The sequence below is a fragment of the Protomyctophum bolini genome, assembly GCF_963924005.1.
Source record: "Protomyctophum bolini genome assembly, chromosome: 14".
Taxonomy (NCBI): Eukaryota; Metazoa; Chordata; class Actinopteri; order Myctophiformes; family Myctophidae; genus Protomyctophum; species Protomyctophum bolini.
Genome location: NC_137875.1, coordinates 28042376 through 28063958, shown reverse-complemented (window position 1 = coordinate 28063958; position 21583 = coordinate 28042376). Strand labels below are relative to the sequence as shown.

General features: G+C 44.3%; 1 protein-coding gene across 1 annotated transcript in view; it reads left to right on the top strand.

Moving 5' to 3' along the window:
* LOC308327878 (E3 ubiquitin-protein ligase pellino homolog 1) overlaps positions 1-21583 on the top strand; it is a 55379-nt gene that overhangs the window by 19569 nt on the left and 14227 nt on the right. The window contains exon 2 of the mRNA XM_080781484.1: positions 14960-15278. Coding sequence (XP_080637610.1) covers positions 15196-15278 — 83 coding nt within the window. The 5' untranslated portion in view covers positions 14960-15195. The remainder of the gene's footprint in view (positions 1-14959; positions 15279-21583) is intronic.

The window sequence follows — 21583 nt, the reverse complement described above, 5'->3', positions numbered from 1 at the left end:
CTTGTACAATCATGTTGTCAAGTTGTACTGTACTGCATAGTCTGTGTGAATGTATAATATTTTGATTAGATTTATTATCGATCATGGCATACGGAGCGACAAGTGGGATAGGCCTAAACACAAAATCAAGAGAGAGGTCTTGAACTTGACACAAATTGCAGGGTAATTAGACTGGTGAAGAGACATCGGCTGATGGTGTGGCCGAGGGTGTGGCCAGCAGCAAAGTTTTTTTTTAAACTTTTTCTTTAAGCGTAATTATACTAACAGCTACAGGTATATGTGCAGTCAAATGATGATCCTCTACTGAGCCATTAACGAGACATTGGGGCGTCGTGTCTGGGATTGCTTGCCTTGTGAGCACGTAATCGTAAACAATCATCCATTGTAAAGTAATAATGTCTTTGGTTGCCTGTGCTGTTAGCAACAAGTCGTCTGGTGTCTTCGTGCTTCCGAAGTTAATCTGACTACAGGGTGGCTGTGGATTTTGTGATTACTTTATTCGCACTGGGACGTGCTTTTAATGTGTCAGTTTACCAACACATGCAAATACCGGTAATGAAAATATGTGCCATTGAACTAGATTGGTGGAGATGGGGAGAGAGAGAGAGTCATTTATGTAATAGTTTCTAAAAATAATATAGAAAATTGCCTTCTCTCCGAAAAACAAACCACAGAACCACAAATACATCTTTTCCACCCAACCATGTTATTTTTTTATAAGAAGAACATCACTTTATATTGTTAACCCTGCCAGTAGCAATACTAAATCTAACTATAAATGCACCGTCTGTCTGTCTGTCTGTCTGTCTGTCTGTCTGTCTGTCTGTCTGTCTGTCTGTCTGTCTGCCTGCCTGCCTGCCTGCCTGCCTGCCTGCCTGCCTGCCTGCCTGTATACGGTTGTAATCCACGTAACTCGAGAACCATTTGTCCACTTTTCACAATCAGTTTGTACTCTTCAGACACAGACAGTTAAAACAGGTGCTATGACGACGGGTATTATTAGGTTCCCAAGTTGCATGGGCCCCGATGGGCACAGGTCTAGTATAATAAAATAACGAGAACACTTGACCACTTGTTCATGAAACTTGGTGGTAGTAGTAGCTAGTAGTCTACCCCAAAGAGATGACACACCTGTGAATCAAAACGGTGACGATAAAGGTTAACACGTTCAACATTAAAATGGTCATATCTCAGAGTCAGGATCCAAGAGATGTAGAACACAAGAAATGTAGAGGTGGTGTAGGCATTTTTCTCTTTTTCTTTTCATCTTTTTCTCTCAAATGAGTCATTCGAAATTCCCGATTACGTATTCTATAGTCCCTTGTCACTGCTGACTCATCATCATCATAACCTTTATTTATGCTCGGAAATACAGTTGAGGGACAGGCCCTCATTTTCTTTTCTTTTTTAAGATATATATTTTTTGCCTTTATTGATAGTTAAATTGAAGTGAAGATGGACAGGAAGGAGAGAAGAGACACGTAGCAAAGGTGGTCATGAACGGGACTGGAACACGCGACATGCCGTCAGCCCAGCGGGCGCCCCAGGCCCAGACTGTCAGCCCAGCGGGCGCCCCAGGCCCAGACTGTCAGCCCAGAGGGCGCCCCAGGCCCAGACTGTCAGCCCAGCGGGCGCCCCAGGCCCAGACTGTCAGCCCAGAGGGCGCCCCAGGCCCAGACTGTCAGCCCAGCGGGCGCCCCAGGCCCAGACTTAATTCCTTTGGTCCTATGTAGAGCACAGGCAACCATGTGATTCCTCCAATTCGTGTGATGTCAAGGTCGCTTCTTTCCACCTGATAGTGATGAGTTTCAACAGGAGGATGTAATGCATGTGGTCTGGAGGCCACTGTTCATCCTAGTTCCACAGTCCACACCCCACTGAACACTGAACAGGCACTGAACTAGTTCCACAGTCCACACCCCACTGAACACTGAACAGGCACCCTGACCAACCTGTAGGCGGTTCCAGCCTGGCCAACCGTAGGATTCAAACCTATTTTATTCTTCTTTGAGACAGTACCAGGGAAGAGAATATATAGGCGGCCAGTAGATGGTAGACAGTGTGTACACGAAAACTGTCCATATAACAGACATCACAGTTGTTTTTAAGTTGGGTAAAACCAAAATCTAGTTGCTCATGTAGCACAGTACAATCCTGTTTCCTAAAGCCAAGCTTAGCACCTCTACTCGATGAATAGTGGAAAGAGAGTGAGTTCACGCTACTTCTATATCTTCCAGGCTTTGTTACTATATATGTGTGCGTTTTTCTACATTGTGTTACATAAGGATAATTCCGGCAGGAAATCCCCCTGCCCCAAACTACCCCCACCCCAAAATGGGATGGTTCCTTGTCCCATCTGGAGCGAAGCAGCCATTTTACAAAGCATATTCTAATGGCTGGCTGCACTGCGGCAGTCTTGTAATAGTTAATATAGCGGCTTTGGGTGGGTCATATTTACTGTCTCACAGCACCTGGCATGGTCCATGTGCCAGACTGACGGACGCAAATCTGCTGTGCTGTGTGCTTCTCCGGCAGTGCCGTCCCTGGAGGAACCACGCAAACCCAGATTGACCCAAACCCAGGATTACACCAGGCAAATTTCAATCTGATGTTTAATTCTGTTTAAGTTATATAAGCCACTACGGAGGCTTTGCCATCACTGCTGCATGATTATTGCTACAGTTTCAGTAGGTGGCCTGCCTTTATCCAGGTGTCGGGTGTCTCTGATACATGCATTGTTCTCTCTTGTTTGTTTTTTTAAAACTCTTTATTTTAGGATTTTTGAATATGCAAGACATACAAAAAGACAAACAAGACATACAATAGGACAGAAACCTCAACAGTAAATAAAACAAAACTGAGTAAAAACAAAATACAAAACAGAAACAAAAAAACAAGAGGTCATGGGATGTACAACAGCAGCAATATAATACAATGTACAACAGCAGCAATATAATACATTATAGATTTTTGGGTTTCTTACATTCAATTGTTCTCTCTTGTTTGAGAGTGAACGCCATGTCAAACTTGGAGATGCTACGATAATCGGCCACAGATCGGTGATCAGCTATTTTCCCTGGAGAAACTGATCTTTTACACCATTTTAGTGGTATTTGACATATAATATATACATATATATTTTGTAACTTTGTTTTTATTTGAAAAACATTTCTTTGCAACAAATAATGAATGAATGAACAGAAATCAAACATAAATATGGATCCCATAAAAAAAAACAGCTTGACATAACTACAACAATACAGCATTTTTGACATAACTTTGGTAATATTAAAATTTGCCTCTTACACACAAGATCGGTATCGGCCGATCATGAGATCGGTCCCCAAAAACCTGATCGGAGCATCCCTAGTCAAACTCCTTGCCAACCGGAATATAACAGAATATAACAGAGTCAGACCTCTTCCAGATTGCTAGGTAGGAACCTCTGCCTCTGGCAAGTTCACCATACTCAAGGAAGTACTTTTAATGACAACATTAAAGATGGAGTGCCGTGATTTTTTCCCCACCCTAAATAATGATGTTGGTATGGCTGTTGCCTTCCGTTCATTCCTTGCTGGGACGCTGGTCTTGGGCTTTTCTCCTATTCTCCAATGTTTCTATCTCGCTGGTCTTTTCTTTATATTCTGGCTGTTGCAGGCAGGCAGGGCTCGTCTGGTTTTGTCCTGGAATCCCCCATCTGCTGATGCACTGCTCTTTCGTTGCTCACACACATGGATGAGTGCTGGTTTCTCTAATGTCGGTAGCAGTGAGCTCACATCATCCTGCAGCTGCTCCATGTCTGTTTTGTCCTTGGTAGTTCGTCTCTTGGTAAAGGGTCTCTTTACACTTAATGACTGGTTCTCTGCTGCTCTGTTCACATAAACTGAATTTCCTGCTCTAGTCCCTTTCAGAATAAAAGCAGGGTTTTCTTCCTCCATTGGCTTCCTCGTTCACGTACTTATTTGACATCAGAATTGAATTGATGTCTTCAGCTGAGTGGAAGCCCCCCCATTAATGTTAGTTTGCAATTGCATTACATGCACTTTCTTTCCACTTACAGTGTGCTCAATACATGCCTGGAAACCACTGCTGCCTGGCTGAGCCGCAGGGCTGTTCCTCTCTCGCTATGCCAGGTGCCTATTATTTATTGATCTAATGACCCACTTTATCAGGGAGGTATCACTGTCACTGTCCAGGAGATGCTCAAATAGCCCAAGGGAAGATGGATAGCTTGCATGCACACACACAGACATGCACACACATACACAAGAGACATCACGAGATATTGTATACAGAGCGGGAGACACACACACACACACACACACACACACACACACACACACACACACACACACACACACACACACACACACACACACACACACACACAGAGATGAGAAGGTCACTGCTCGCAGTAAAGCCCACAACCAAAGTGGTGTTCTTTTTAGCCTAATCAGCTGTTCCAACCCACCGCTTCTGACCTGAGACTGAAAGTGTGTGTGTGTGTGTGTGTGTGTGTGTGTGTGTGTGTGTGAGAGAGAATGGGCTGTACTGTCTGATGTGGGTTAAGTGTCAAAACGTATCTTGGGTAGACATCGTGCTTACATTTTGCTCTGTTATTTCACAGATGCGCTTTTGTTCATGTACAGTATGCTGTTTTGTATGCAAGTTTGCCTGGAACTTTTATGTTTTGTTGAAAAGTTCCAGGGGGAACTTCATAAAATTGATTGATTGAACAGGACCGCATGAAAGGATAAACCACAATACATGCACACAATGGGCAATACTACATGAAAATGGCGAAAACATGTATTGATTACAGATTTGTATTCCTGTTGAGCCTACTGCTACTGCCACTAAGAATAAAATATGATCAGGAGTTGGGCCATTTTGGTCGGCTGACACATGCAGGGCACACAGCGGAGCAGGCGTTTGATGTTCACACTTCCTCCAGTGTCTGAACTCGTTCAAACACATTCGCGGTTCTCCTTTTCCGCACATCTTGTGACTCCCCGAACCAACTGCTCCACTGCAGCATAAGGCCATTGTGGAGATGGCTTGCTAAAATAGCATGTTTGACTGGTGCTGAAGCAGTGGCTGGTAATGGCAGTTAAAAGCAGAAAGGCAGCTTGTGTGTGTGTGTGTGTGTGTGTGTGTGTGTGTGTGTGTGTGTGTGTGCGCGCATACTATACTACTTAAGTGCATGCACTGTCTGTCTGTTCTTAACTCTGTGTGTGTGCGTGCGTGCACTTACACATACTGTGACATACTGGCGTCTGTATCACCTGTCGTGTCATGTTGGCACCATTGTGGAAGGCAGGGTGTTCAGTGTGCTCGAGTGAAGTGCTTAAACTTTACGAGCACTCCCTGTAACGCGTGAAGTTCCTGTTCCTCTTGTCAGCACCGCGTCCGTCTCCGACCAACGACCCCAGCCGTCCCGCCGGCCGTGGTCACGGGGCCGCCTGTCTGTTGTCAGGCTGTGTGTGTCGGTAGCTAAGCAGCCGGTGGCGCGCGGCCAGCGAAAAGGGCTTGCCGTAGCCGAGTTGCTGAATCTGAGAGCTTAGTCAGGAGTCACACTCAGACACATGGACACACACACACACACACACACACACACACACACACACACACACACACACACACACACACACACACACTTAAACAATGCACTTACAATGTGTGCACCCACGGAGAATATACAATATGCTCCGTGCTTACACAACATGCACACCCACCATAAACAGAGACACGCATCTATGTACACACACAATGCTCAGAGACATAATATGCCTGTGTTATGCTGATGGGAGAGCATGCTTACAGCTTGTGAAACTATTTGTTTTTCTGCATTTCACACACACACACACACACACACACACACACACACACGCACGCATGCACGTGCACACACACACACACACACACACACACACACACACACACACACACACACACACGTTGTTGTAGATTGGCTACTTTCAGCATGCTAGCATCACCAAGATGCAGCCAATTTTTAACCTATTTAGATCAGATCAAATAACATGTACACAAGCTTGCAGATCTGTTTGTAGATCTGCAGTTTTTTTACGTTAAAAACACAATGCTTTCCTTGTTTTAATGGGTTTTAAAGGGGCATAATTCTGACCCCAACCCTTAGCCTAACCTCTTAAGGTCTAATTCTATCCACAACTCTACCCTGAATCCTTTCATAAATGTAACCCTAACTCCCCAAATATTTTTACAATTTCTCTTGTGAGGACCGGGAAAATTGTTCTGACAATGTCTATTTCTCAAATTCTGCTATACTTCTGGGGGCATTTAGACCTCACAAGTACACACACACACACACACACACACACACACTTGTAAACTGTTTGTCACCCATGGCAACAAGCTGGAACGAACGAGGAATGGTGTGGAGGGGGCGAAAGTGCAGGAAATGAGCGAGGGAGGAACGGAAGGAAGGAAGAACGGACAGCTCATCATCAGGGCAACAGATTATAGAAGTGACTGACCACACCTGGGAGAGATGTAGAGGGTAGAGAGAATTGTGTGTTGCACTACCATAAGTGCACACATCTGTCTAGTGATGCAACCAATATGACGTTTTGAGGCAGATACATTCCCATTTTTGTCCAACAGTTTGTACAAAATTGGTTAAGCTTTTCACATATGCCTGACTTGAGATAAGTAGCAACACTTGCAACACACGTATAAAATCGGACCAATACTTATTATGCTTTTAAATGGTGAATGGACTGCATTTATGTAGCGTCTTTCCAGTCTTGCCGACCACTCAAAGCGTGTTACATTTCGTCAAACAAAATTTACTGCAGTGTCACACGAAACCATCAAAAGCGAAGTGGACACACTTTGAGCCTGCTGATCTGCTACTTTTGTTGTTGAATTTGAATCCTGAAAAGTAAGTTTCGATATGAGGTTTCCACCTGACGGAGACAATTCACTTCACATTCACTCACTCACACCGATGGAGGAGGAAACCATGCAAGGCACCAACCTGCTCGTGCTCATCAGAACAGTTTTAGGGGTTCACTGTCTTGCCCAAGGACACTTCAAAACAGCCAAGAGGAGATTGAAGCTGGAACCTACGGATTCCAAACAGACCGCACTGCCTCCGGGGCCAAAACAGCAGAAATAGCTGATCAAAAAGTATATACCGTATATATAAAACTGAAATTAAAGTTGTATTCATATGTTCCAATGTTCAATGCCAAAAACACAATTAAATTGTTAATCGCAATTACAGTATATTGTCACAAAATGCCCACACGCACATCCTTCATTTGATCCCAGGATCCATAGGGTAAAAATCAATCACTCGCACCAGCTAACTGCTCCCCTGACACTATACTGTGTACACTATGTGTGTTCACTGTTCACGTGAGGCACTTTACCAGCATGTTGTTTCTAACCTTCTTAGTGTGCCGTAGTGACTGATCACTGATAGTGCATCTTTCTTTAAGATGACTTAGGTCGCCTTCACACCAGAAAGCTTTACTGCGATAAAACGAATCCTGCTGCACATTGTCGGAAAGTGCCCTTCGGTTGGCAGGTGTGAGGCCTCATTAGAATCGTAATGCGCATCAAATAACCGCATTCTACTCCGCCAAAAAACTGGGGTTTCGCTTTGCTTCCAATCGCATTTGATTTCGATTCGGTGCAGGTGGGAATCCGCAGCAAATAAAGGAAATGAAGCTAAACGCAGTTGGAGACGGAGAAGGGATATTCATTTCACGCAGCGCAAAGATGTCCCGTTTAACCGTGGATAGACGTAGGTAAATAAGGAGACTGAAGCCCTCATTGAAATATGAGGATGAGTACATTAATCAATTGCTTAAGGAAACACATAAAAAACACTGTAGTGTACAGAATATTCAGTCCGTCTGTGCGTAAACATGGAGCGTTGTCACTGTGTGGGGAGGGAGTGGGAACTTTCTTCATGTCGATAAACTTGTATGTAAACGGAGGTCGGATTCATTTTGTGCTGCCGTCTGCGCTGTGCCTCACGGGGCCTCCGGCCTCCACATGCCCAGAAGTTCTGGACATGCACGTGCGTGTGCACATAAGAGTGAGAGAGAGTTTGCATGGTTCCTCAACCTCATGTATCACTCTTTCATGTATCACTCTTTCAACAATGTGTTTGTGCAGTGTACAGTATGTGCATGTGTTGTAATTAACATACATAATGTTTTTTAACAAATCATTGTATGCTTCTCAGATGGCGTTGCGGACAAGTGTACAGCAGAACAAAATGACTCAAATACTATAAAAGCTATAAAATATATACATACACAATATATATTCTAATTTCTAAGCAAAACGTGGGTGTATTGTACATACACTGAGACTAAAATGTTCACACAATGAATAATTTTGCACATAAAAATAACAATAGGGTAAAGGGGTAGGGGTTGGTCTGGTGTTGGTCTCTCTCTCTCTCTTTCTCTCTCTCTCTGTCACACACACACTACCTCACTTACTCAATCAAACACACACGCACACACATGCAACCCTAAGATTAACCTCCCTGTGTTAGCGTAGCAGGTGGACACACTCTTCCTACTCCCTCGCATTTCACACCATTCCACAACTCCCTTCTTGCTTTGTGTCTCTCTCCACAGGGTATTCTAGTGTGTAAGCTGACATAACCGGGCCTCCGCAAGTAAAACTAATAATAATAATGTTAATGGAATTGTCGCCTCGTTTGTATTGGCTTTGACTGCTGTACTATAGTGAGTGTTTCTGTTGCTTTATGAAGTGAAAGGCTCAACCAGTAGCTTGCAGGCTATAGTGGTGGTGTAATGGTGATGATATGCTCAGCAGGACGACATGATACAAGCCACATCATTGGCCCTGGGTGCTTAACCCGGAACGCTTAGCTTTTGTCACCTTAGCTTTTCACCACTTTAACTCTTATTCTTACTTACGGTACTTTAGCTATTGAAATAAATATATGCATATATTTATTTATATAGTATATATTATCATTCTGAGGGTCCTCGCCATGAAACCGTTTGAGCACCAGTGCACCACTGACAGAAAACTGTTCACCCATCGGCATCCACTGTGGGGTGCCAATGGGTGGCGCATGTTCCGGAAAAAAATTATTTGATTGGAGAAAAAATACAAATAGCCTAGGATCAAACCCTCTTCTGTGCCTCTCCCACGCTGTGTCCCTCTTAGCTTTCCTACTGAAAAAGAGCTAAATCGTACTAATATTACGAGTGGCCTGCTTGCTCTCCTTTCAGGAAAACAAATAGCAAAGGTGCAATATTTGTGTAATCCATCTGTCTGTACACTGCCTGGCTTAACGCTGTAAAGCTGGCTCTCCTTGTGTGCAAAGATACATTCTCCTCGGGGCTGGGTAAAGATCTATTCTCCACTCTCTCTCGCTGCATGTGTGTTGTTGCTTGCTTAGGGAAGCAAGACTGTAGAATAACTGCAGCATATTATATAGAGCTGTTGGCGTTGTTGAGGGAACCTGTCAGGATAAGTTCCAGATGTGAGGCTCGCTCTCATGCTTTCACTGTGTGCGCCATTTCTGAGTTCATGGAACGAGAGCTGTATACCATTTCTGTTTTTGTCCCACCCTTCAGTGTCAACATTTATTTATTTAAAAATGTTCAGGTGTTAATCTAAACCAATTCCAGTGACTGAGGCAGGTATTACGTTATGGTTGTCAGGGGTTGCTTGAGGACGTTCTGTGAGAGTTGATGGTTATAACATTATTTGTGATCAAACCTGTGGCCTGTAACTGTAGGACGCAACAACAGTGTTGTTTTAGTCGACTAATACTATGACGACATTTTTTCGTCGACTACCTTTTTTCACTGACAAAAACGACATAAAAACTAAGCCATGATGACTAAAACTATGACTAAATGTCAACAAATAAAAACTAGACTAAAATGTTAGGAAGGGGCTATAGTGGACAAGAGATCCAGTATAAGTAAAGGACAAGTCATTTTACACTTTGTTGCATGCTGAAAAATAGCAGATGTACAAGCTCACAACGTGTCACGCTGCGATGCGGTGTGAGCTTGTAGATCGGCTATTTTCAAATCAGTGTAAAATCAGCCACTATGACGGCATCAAGGCAAAATACATTTAAGTTGACTAAATCAACTGTAGATTTAGTCAACTAAAATATCATATTTAGTCAACTAAAACTAGACTAAACACTAAAACATTCCGGGTGACTAAAATGTGACTAAAACTAAATGAAAACTATTCAAGAGACTGTGACTAAAACTAAAATAGAAATTTGCTGCCAAAAACAACAGTGCTGCTCAAAGAAACACCCGGTCGGTGTGAGGAGACTCCTCCACAGCTGTGAGAGGTGCTGATTGAGTTCTGAGATATATTGAAGTCTACGAGTGGGGAGGGGACGTCGATGATTAAAAATAATGAGTTACCTTTCCTGTTCTGCTATGAGAGGCCTCTGTTTACCACTCTTTGTTGTTGTCGGGCAGAAATCCTTCTATGCATGAGCATAGAATTACCCCCATAAATGAATGCCCTACTTTGTGTCGCGCAAAGTTAGCAAAGAAACGAACTACAAGCTCACAGCGCAGCGCAATACGTTTTTTTGAAATGATTTTGAATGATTTTGAAAGTGAAATATTTATAAATATTTAACCAATATAAAGTAACGAGCTTGTGACTAAATAATAACTACATTGCATTCATTGCAACACAGGTTCTTTTTTTCTCTCAGTTTCCTGAAATGTAACGGTTTTGGTTTTGGACATACAAGGTTTCCTCCTGACACCAACGATATTGATGTCCAGAGTGCTTATTCTGTGGAAACTTAATGGAAACGACTGGTACACTTTGTACAAAGGCATCATCTTTTCTCTCACTCAGAATAATTTCCTGTGTCTTAGGTAGAAAGTAAGTGTGTGTGCGTGCGTGCGTGCGTACGTGCGTGTGCATTATGTATGTGTGTGTGTGTGTGTGTGTGTGTGTGTGTGTGTGTGCGCTGTGCACTGTTCTAGTTTAGAGAGGTGATTTCCTTTGTGGGATTCCATTGAGCGTGTGTGGTGGAGCTGTGATTGACAGACTTCTGAAGATGATGGACACCATATGTTCTGAACCCTGTCAGTGCATGTGAAAACTCCCGTTTCCTGTCAACTGTGTGTGTGTGTGTGTGTGTGTGTGTGTGCGTGTGTGTGTGCGTGCATAATACCGTGAGAATTGAGAAACGTTGCCACAGAGTTGATTTCGTGACATTTTTGTACAGCCTACACAAGCTAGCCGAAGTGGTTGTTTCCAGTGGTGTAAAGTAACTAAGTATATTTTCTACTATAAAGTACTATAAGTACTGTACTTAAGTACACTTTTGAGGTATTTGTACTTTACTTGAGTACTTCTACTCCACTACATCTGGGATCCAAATATTGTACTTTTACTAGATCTACAAGCTCAAAATGCGTCGAGAGTGAGTTACACCGCGCAGCTGGCCTGACGCAAGTGTGGAGCTAGCTGGTGTCATCATAACCGGGACACTCTTCGCTCTGTGCCGATATATCATCTTCATCACTCAAACCATTTGTTTTAGATGGAATGGAATTTATTTCTGACATGTCCTAGCTAGGAGGATCAAAGTACAATCCTAGGATATGATCATAGATTACCGTATATTAAGAGAGGTTATTCCACACAAGACCTGACTTGCTCCTGCTCTAAAAGGTACCGTGAGGTCAAACCTAAAGCCGAAGCCACAGGGAGGTGATTTCCCATGACATTTAGCGGAAAAGGTGCACTTCAAATTGTTGAAGAAAGTTATCCATATATTGCGGAACTGTTTTAAACATTGCATTAAAAACAGATTTATATATTTGAGGTGAGACAGAAAAACAGCATATTATTAACCAACACCAACTCAGTTTCCTGCCATTCAGTGTTAGGTCTATAACCTTGACCCTTTGCCCAAACTACTGTAGGTTTCTGTATTATTTATTCTTTTCAACGCACTAAGCCTTACTTTGTGTCGTGATGGTAAATATGATATTTTGGCCTATAACGGCATACCCAAAATAGAGACCTCAGGTTGAAAGGATGATGTGACTTTGAATGCTGGAACGACTTGGAGTATAAGATGTTTAGTTGGAAGGCCTCTGCTTGACCCTCTCTGTTCAGGCTAGTGGGACTACACCAGGCTAATCTATCCTGCAACAGAGTCGTGACGAACAAAATTGTGCGCGTGTGTGTGTGTGTGTGTGTGTGTGTGTGCGTGTGTGTGTGTGTGTGTGTGTGTGTGTGTGTGTGCGTGTGCGTGTGTGTGTGCTCTGACTTTTTTTTCCAAATTAAGTCAAATACTGACCATGTGTTGTGGAGAATGTGGACTCAGTCTGGTGGTATTTTGGCATGAAACAAACCTAAACACTTAAACTAACCCCAACCAAAGGAGCCATGCCAAACGCAAAGCACAGTAACATTGCCTAACTGTAACCAAAATAGAATAACTAAAGTAAACAAAAACATAAAAACATAACACACAAAAACTGAGCATAAAGCCAAAGTGACAAGTCCATAACAAAACAATGGGTAGTTAATTTTTTTGTATTATTCTTTATTTACCCAGGGAAGTAGCTGAGCACAGATACTCATTTTCAGCAACGCCCTGCACATAGAAACACACACACACACACACACACACACACACACACACACACACACACACACACACACACACACACACACACATTAAAACCTGGGAGCTGACCAGTACAACCACAGTCTTATACTGTTGGCCACTAAGCAGCTCCAAGGGGAGCAGTTGGGGATTCAGTGCCTTGCTCAAGGGCACTTGCTCAAGGACATGGTCCACATTTTCATTTGTGTATGTAACCTTTGTGAGCTACAGTACAGTGAGCACATTACGTGCATTGGTAAGGGCTGTGCCTTTCTTGGGATTATGTATGAACCTCGTGCACACACACACACACACACCTCACCCCTGCCCACTTTGACAGGCTGGGATGGCTTAGGGTCGACGACAGAGTACAGCATCTTGCAATGGGTTTGGTCCACAAGATTCGATACACCACCAAGATACCCATGTACCTGTCTAGAATACTTCCTTAATGTTAACGAAGTCCACACCCACAACACCAGAGGGAGTGCAACAAACCATGTACAACCCAGATTCGGCACAAACAAGGGACTAAATTATTTTCGCTCCTATGCCACCAAAATGTGGAACGCCCTACCATCATTAAGACATGTGAATCCCTTGACTCCTTCAAAACCACTCTCAAAGGGCACCTATACGGACGGCTGCAATTCGAAACTGGCCTCTGTAAAATGTGAATCCCCCCCCACCGCCTTTCCCCTCACTGTATATGTTTCTTTTCCATTTTTGCCTCCTTTATGATGAATTCCTGTTCTGTTCTTTAACTATATAGAAGTGTCTATTTGTACGTCTCTAAATGTTTTGATGAATTGAACAAAGTGGACCCTGTTGTAAACAAGTGTAATGCTTAATTGGGTCGTCCACTCACAGTTAACAGTCTTTGTATTGAGTTTGTGCTTGAAATGTACTGTAATTCTGCAAACTGTTAATAAATATTTAAATCAATCAAACACACACACACACACACACACACACACACACACACACACACACACACACACACACACACACACACACACACACACACACACACACACACTATCCAAACTTAGTTTTCTCACCAACTGTCAATCTCACTCCTATTATCTTTTTTCCATGACTTATTAAGATATGAAAGTATTTCCCTATTTCCAGCCAGCTGGGTTTGACATTTGACTTTGCTAAGCGTGTTTGCAACAAAGAGACCTGCCGTAAGACCACACGCACGCGTGTCAACTGGTGCCATGGAGGCCCAGCCACCACAACATCCAACTGGTGCCATGGAGGCCCAGCCACCACAACATCCAACTGGTGCCATGGAGGCCCAGCCACCACAACATCCAACTGGTGCCATGGAGGCCCAGCCACCACAACATCCAACTGGTGCCATGGAGGCCCAGCCACCACAACATCCAACTGGTGCCATGGAGGCCCAGCCACCACAACATCCAACTGGTGCCATGGAGGCCCAGCCACCACAACATCCAACTGGTGCCATGGAGGCCCAGCCACCACAACATCCAACTGGTGCCATGGAGGCCCAGCCACCACAACATCCAACTGGTGCCATGGAGGCCCAGCCACCACAACATCCAACTGGTGCCATGGAGGCCCAGCCACCACAACATCCCGGGTTCCATTCCCAGCTTGAAATTAAGCCATTCTGGGCGGGAACCCCTTGCTTTAGCTATTGAAAAATAGCAGATCTACAAGCTTGTAGGTCTGCTATTTTTTGAAAAATCGAAGAACGACTGACATAGAAACGTAGCTTTTTCAGAAAACCGTCAGGATGTAGAAGGCATTTTTAGAATCTGATCTCAGGTTAATGTTGCACTCACTGTCACCTCATCTGTCTCTGTGCTCACACACTCTCCCGTCCCTCGACATATACATCTTTGAGAACCACTGCTGTCTGCTGTAGAGGAACACCATTATGATGATGGTTTTCTTTGGTGACCTTGTTTGCCCTGGCCTGTGAGTGACTAAGAACTGTGTCAGGCAGGGATTATCTGCAGTCTGCTTTGTTTGAGCGTACAGTTGAGTTCTTATCTTTGATCTACCTTTGCTTTCTTTCTCGCTCTTACCTCCCTGAAGAAATGCATATTTGTGTTCATAGAAATTGACAAATGACAAATGATGAATGTTTGTTTTAGATATAGTTATTATTATTATTATTATTCAGAGCTAATACAATTTGGGGATCTGGTACCAGCTTAGGAGCCTTGACCTAACAAAATGTACCAGATGTACACAAAATGTTCACAGTATGTAATAGGAACTGAATCTCTCTCTCTCTCTCTCTCTCTCTCTCTCTCTCTCCAGGGCAGGACAGGGCAGTGGGTGCTGCCAACGACGGACGCATGAAGGATGAGAGGGCGGAGCTGAGGCTCAGCTGACCCTTCCTCTTCCCCTTCCTCCTCTTCCTCCCCTGTCTTCCAGTAACCAGCGACTGTTTTCCCTCCTCTCTCCTTCCCGTCTCTTCTCGCCCTCCTCCGGGGGTTGAACCTCACCATCTCCCATCCACCGCCTCCTCCTGTAACCTCAGCCAGCCGTGCCCAATGTACTCCCCCGAGCAGGAAAACATCTCCACTACAGCCTCCACCAAAGTGCCAGTCAAGTATGGAGAGCTCATTGTGCTGGGGTAAGCACCTGTAACCAGACTCGCACTCAAACTGTTGTCACTATCCTGTGTGTGCGTGTGTGCGCGTGCAGTGTCACTCTGTCCGCAATGGCTCAATATTCGCAGTTACACACATGACATCGTCAACTTATAAGACCATTAAGCTACCGTATATAATTCAGTATTTGACATACAGTGTGGTGCAGTTTGACCTATCAAGGTGAAGAAGGTCAATTATGGTTGACACATTGTCGTACAGTACATAACCACTGAGCTATTCCTCATAGAAGGAGGTGATTGATTTCATTCTAAAGTTTCCTGCTTCAAGCCTTAAGTTGTAGGATAGTGTAAATGTGTGTTAAAATGTGGCGTTGCATGACTGGACTTCTGATGGTAGCACATTGTGGCTAGTTTATAGTTATGGCCTACATTGAATGATTAATGATAAATACAGGGCTAGAAAATCATACTTATGAATCCATGCAGGGCCTACATACACCTTGCAGAACACAGTCCCATTCTCAAGACTCCACCAGTCAAGTGCCAGTCAAGAAGGAAGAGGTCATTGAGTTGGGGTCAGCAGTAAGTGTCAGAGTTTTCTGCCCCACGAAGGGATGGACTTTCACTGTATAGTTTTAGACTGTGACGGAGGGGCGCCGTCTCGAGCCAACTTTAGCCGCGGAGACGCCACCGAGCGAGCTAAAGTGAGCAAGATGCCGTGTCGAACATAGAACGCAGTTCGCTTGAGGCGACTCAGCCCCGTTGGAGTTGCGACCCCCTCCTACAATGAACACAGCAGAGACCTCCCTACCCCACTGACTCACCCAATCACAAGCCGCGGCGCTCTTTCCAGACCCTCCCTCCGTGGGGCAGCCCCTCCCTTCGTGGGGAAGAAAACGGGGTTGTGTCATTTCACACAGTGCTCACCCGTAGGTGTCACTCACACAATAGATGGGTGAGACAAATCCTCCCGATGTTCAGAACAGTCTTTCTGTCTTCATGAATAATTTTGATGTCTGGCTAGAATCGCTAAATTATTGAGTGGGCAAAAAAAAATCACACTTGTGCTCAGCCAATCATCACAAATGTCATTCTGGCCAATCACTATTGGCGTCTTCATTTTCTGCCCTCACTTTTCATCTTGAATATGTACTTTGCTCAGCCAATCAAATCATCACTAAGGGGTGATCAGCCAATCAAATCATCAAGTTACAAAGCTGGGCATAGGAGGGGCTAGCGCACCACAAAAAATAATATAGCCCTTACTGAGATTATAAAACTCAGTTAGTCTGTCTTTTAATTCTTCCAGAGTTATTTTGGTTATGTGTATAACAATTTGTACTCAATGTTCCATGTGGGAACCTGGTCATAGATTATTCTTTAGTTTTCAACTCCAGGGAAGGGTTTCGCTAAAAGCACATTATGCTCTTTCTGCTTCGGATTCATTCAGTCATACTTGTTTACACCTGGGAGCTGCCCAGTAACAACAACAGCCTTCTACTGTTGGCCTGATTGGTCACAGATGTGTTGGTCATAGCTGTATGTATTAGTCACAGCCTGTATCCCAGCCCAACACAACCACTCACAATCATTGGTGCTGGTCACAGTACGGGCCTGGGAGGATGACGTTGTTGGCTTGTTGGGACACAGTGAGAACAACTGGAAAACTGTCCCTAGTAGGAAGTAAGAGGACGCTAAATATTTGACGATAAAATCTGAGGAGCTTAAGCCCCTTTTTATACTTTGTTGTACGACAGCGTTGTGCAAAAATAGTGAAAATACAAAAAATATATTTTTTGCTTCTAGTGACATGGCCAAAAGAAATCCTGCTAATGGCAAACATTATTCATAGCAGAAAACTTGTTTGCTTCAAGCACTCGCCCTGCCCTTCCCTTCCCCCAGAACTGTCTGCTCAGTGTGAGGGAGAGGGAGATTTGTTTTGACTGCATACCCCACGCTCAGCTGTAGGAAAAACCTCCACCACTCCCTTCTGCTTGGCCTGAGTGTAGCACGCATGCACGCATGCACATGCACATGCACATGAACGCAGGCATGCAGGCACACAGAAAAAAGCAATCCTGCATGCGGGCCATTGCGGGGCACACTGCACATTACACGTGTACAGGGACGCACATACAGAGCGAGGACGTGTACGTGCTGCTTGTGTGCAAATGCAAACATCTACACACGCACGCAGCCACGCACGCACACGTTCCCTAGTGTCGGTGGACAGTGAAGGACTTCCTCCATCGCTCCCTGTGCGTCCTGTATTGTCCTGGAAGGACTGTTCCATTCCTTTGTTTAGGGTTAGGTCCTGTATTGTCCTGGAAGGACTGTTCCATTCCTTTAGGGTTAGGTCCTGTATTGTCCTGGAAGGACTGTTCCATTCCTTTAGGGTTAGGTCCTGTATTGTCCTGGAAGGACTGTTCCATTCCTTTAGGGTTAGGTCCTGTATTGTCCTGGAAGGACTGTTCCATTCCTTTAGGGTTAGCTCCTGTATTGTCCTGGAAGGACTGTTCCATTCCTTTAGGGTTAGCTCCAGCACCCTAGTCACCAGCACAAGCTAAATGTATACACACTTTCACTTACTCAGTAGTCGCTTACTCGCTTGCCAAAAAGAACTTAACAAGCTTATACGGTAGGTATGTTCTTTTTGGCAAGTGACACCCTTGCACGATGGAGTATAAGGTTCACACTCTGTCAGTCTGTCTCTCGCTCTCTCTCGCGCGCGTGCACGCCGTGCACACCTTTTGGAATGCGCAGAAAAACAGCACACAGATATCACACAACTGTCATACAGACATAGACCCTCTTTCGACCACACACACACGCACACACACACGCGCGCGCGCGCGCGCACACACACACACACACACACACACACACACGCACACTCTTGGCTAAGTTGGCTTCCCAGCTGACTCACTGTTTGTTGCTCTGAGTTGTATGTGCTGGAGCAGTATTGTCTGGGAGATGATAGTGGAAACTTTCCTATGTGGAAACTCAGCAGGCAGTAAAGTCCATACGTTTACAAGGAAGAACACAGTTTTCCGTTTTCCACTCGCATGTTTGAGTTCAAGGTCAGGCCATGCCACCCCAAGGTCAATGGGACTCTTCAAGAAGTCATAACAAAACAACATTACTAAAGTTATTTATTTGTGCTTAAGTATACTTAAGACATTATAGTATAAATAATGTAAATAGCACACACTGTACAAGCTGACAAGGTGTCGCATCGTGATGAATTGCAAGCTTCTAGATATTCAAATCATTTTAATTATGGTTAATCTTAATAACCATTTTATTTACAGTCTGATGATGATGATTTCAGTAATTTCCATAGAAGCCAGTGTGTCTTCATTGAAAGCATGCTGCGCACGGAAAATAGCTGATCTACAAGCTCACAACTCGTAGATCAGCTATTTTTGGTCGTTAGTTATTTTAAGATGAAAGGGTATTTGAAGTGATCAAACTAGCAATAGAATTTAGGAAGCATCTTCCAGAAACATGAAAGGTCTTAGAAATGTCAAGATGTGTTCAGCTGGTCGGCCTAAAACATTTAACGTCATGCTTAGCACGCAGTGCTGTGTAGGACCCATCAACGTGCAGCCTGGTGGGTTCTCCTGCCTGATGTGGTTCCAACATTGGCATGCTCGTAGCGTTGCTAATGGCCTAATCCATAGGAATGCTGTATAGTCTCTGGAGATGAATGTGTTTGCTGCACTGGGGAACATCTCTGTGGATTTTTAAACAGCTCTGCTTCTCATGGGTCTGAATATGCCATGCTGCCAACATCCCTGGCCATTTTCAGATATGTGCGTGCGTGCATGCATGAGTGTGTGTGTGTGTGTGTGTGTGTGTGTGTGTGTGTGTGTGTGTGTGTGTGTGTGTGTGTGTGTGTGTGTGTGTGTGTGTGTGTGTGTGTGTGTGTGTGTGTGTGTGTGTGTGTGTGTGTGTGTGTGTGTGTGTTATTTATTACACGCAGAGGAACACCTATCAGGTCGAAACGCGTCCCTTCTGTCCATGGGACGGAGGTAAATATAAATGTGTGAAAAGGACATTCATTGTGTGCTGGCTATTTCCTCACCAAAGCCCTAACCACACCAAAGGGTCGAGATGGTTTTAGCGTTGTCCCTGTTGCACGTTGACGCCCGTCGTCCCTAGTGATTCAACCAGGGGGGCAGTCAGACAGATATTTAACCAGGGGGGCAGTCAGACAGATATTCAACCAGGGGGGCAGTCAGACAGATATTTAACCAGGGGGGCAGTCAGACAGATATTTAACCAGGGGGGCAGTCAGACAGATATTTAACCAGGGGGGCAGTCAGACAGATATTTAACCAGGGGGGCAGTCAGACAGATATTCAACCAGGGGGGCAGTCAGACAGATATTTTGTGAAGCCACTGAGGAAATCGGGATTTCCTGAAAGTTCATATAATGGCCTGTTGCGGCGCTGTCATTGGACCCAGAAAAACCCATAGCCCCATAGAAGTCCATGTATTTGGGCCCAACTTCACCTAGACTGTATTACCTTAATAAACATGGTCATGAATACTTTCTGCTTCCAGTCACTAGTTTAAAGTCTCATTTCTAATGTCATAATATTCTTTTTGGAAAATTATGGTCCCATTTATTAAAAAAATTACCATAAAGTCGTGTATGTTCTGAGGGGCGTGGCTACCGTTACAGTCTATGATCGGGATTCCCCTCCCACTCGAGTCAAAATAAAAACCAACAGAGAAGAAGGGGGGAAGTCCCGCCTCGTTGTCTGGGCCAGCCAATGGCCAGCTGGGCCAAAACGGATCTAGAAAGATGGCGACTTACAATACAAGGACTGACAGGCTTCATTTTACGTTCATGTTAGACCCGGAGAACGCTTTGTCCATATTTTTTACAGTCTATGGATTCAACGCATGGAATTCAATGGCCCAAACCAAGACAGTTTTAGCGTTAACTCCTTTTGGACCCAAGGAGTTGCATGGTGACCCTTTGTCTACAAAATATCTTCTAAATCATCACAGTTTTCTGAAAAACCTATGTTTCTATATCAGTGGTTCTCAAACCTGTTCATGTCAAGGACTCCCAGAATGATCTGAATCCACATACCGAGTCCTGGTCCAATATCAAGCAATAACATGCAGGCATACACACACACACACACACACACACACACACACACACACACACACACACACACACACACACACACCCTTCCCCCCCGCTAGCCTCCCACTCATAGATTCCCATACTAATCGTGTATTTTTAGATGCTCTGTGAGATGAATTTCAACATCCTACTTGGTATTTTTGATAGTGTGTCATGGAAAGTCTTGGCCGTTTATATATTTGTATCTCAGTGAAGTATTGTAATTGATGAGGCACACGGTCACATCCTCAGTGTTCATGAGAGGATACATTAACTACAAATTGATTACCGCGTAGATTTGTTGTGTTGTTTGTGGAATAATGAGCCTCAGTAATTAACGAAGTGGTACAAATTAAAGCAACTAAATGTTTATTTTAGACCTGAGAGATTATTTTTGAGGGGGTACGACTTCATTGAAACTTTATCTTTACAGATACCAAGAAAGTTACTATGAGCACAAATATATTGCCTAACACTGGATCTTAATATGAGAGAATATTTATACACCCACTCACGCCAGGCCCGGATTAACAATGGAATTTAGTGGAGCTTAAGCTCCAGGGCCCACAGCTTGCAGGGCCTGCGTGAGTCTCACGCAGTCACACAAACACACACACACACACACACACACACACGCACACACACTCATACTCATAAACACAAGTTGTTGCCGTGCTCATGGGACCCTCGGCCAACGACACCCTGCTCCGTCTCTGCCTGGTTTACACTCTCTTGCCATGGTTACTCCAGCTAAATGTTACTGGGAGGCTGCTCTCTCGCCATGGTTACCCAGCAAACTCTTCCAGGGTTGTTTGCTCTCCATGGATATGCTCTCTCCACTCAGCGAACACAAACACTCACAGCGTAGCCTGGGCTGTCTGGGACACAGTCCTGCACACACGCTTTACTGCCAGCGGTTCTCAAATGATTTTTGGTTTAGCAAATTGATATAAATGTGGCCGTGGACTTCCATCCGAAATTGTGTGTGCCAGGGACCCCCAGAAGATTTGAGATATAAGAAATGTGAAATTGTTCAACATTTTTCAAACACTTGGGCACGAAGTGACGCACTGTTATTGCTATTTTTGGAATTGCCAACGTTTACATGGACCCGTGGAACCCCACCAAGGACCCCACTTTGAGAACCAATTACAGCACCTTGTACTCTTGTATGATGGAC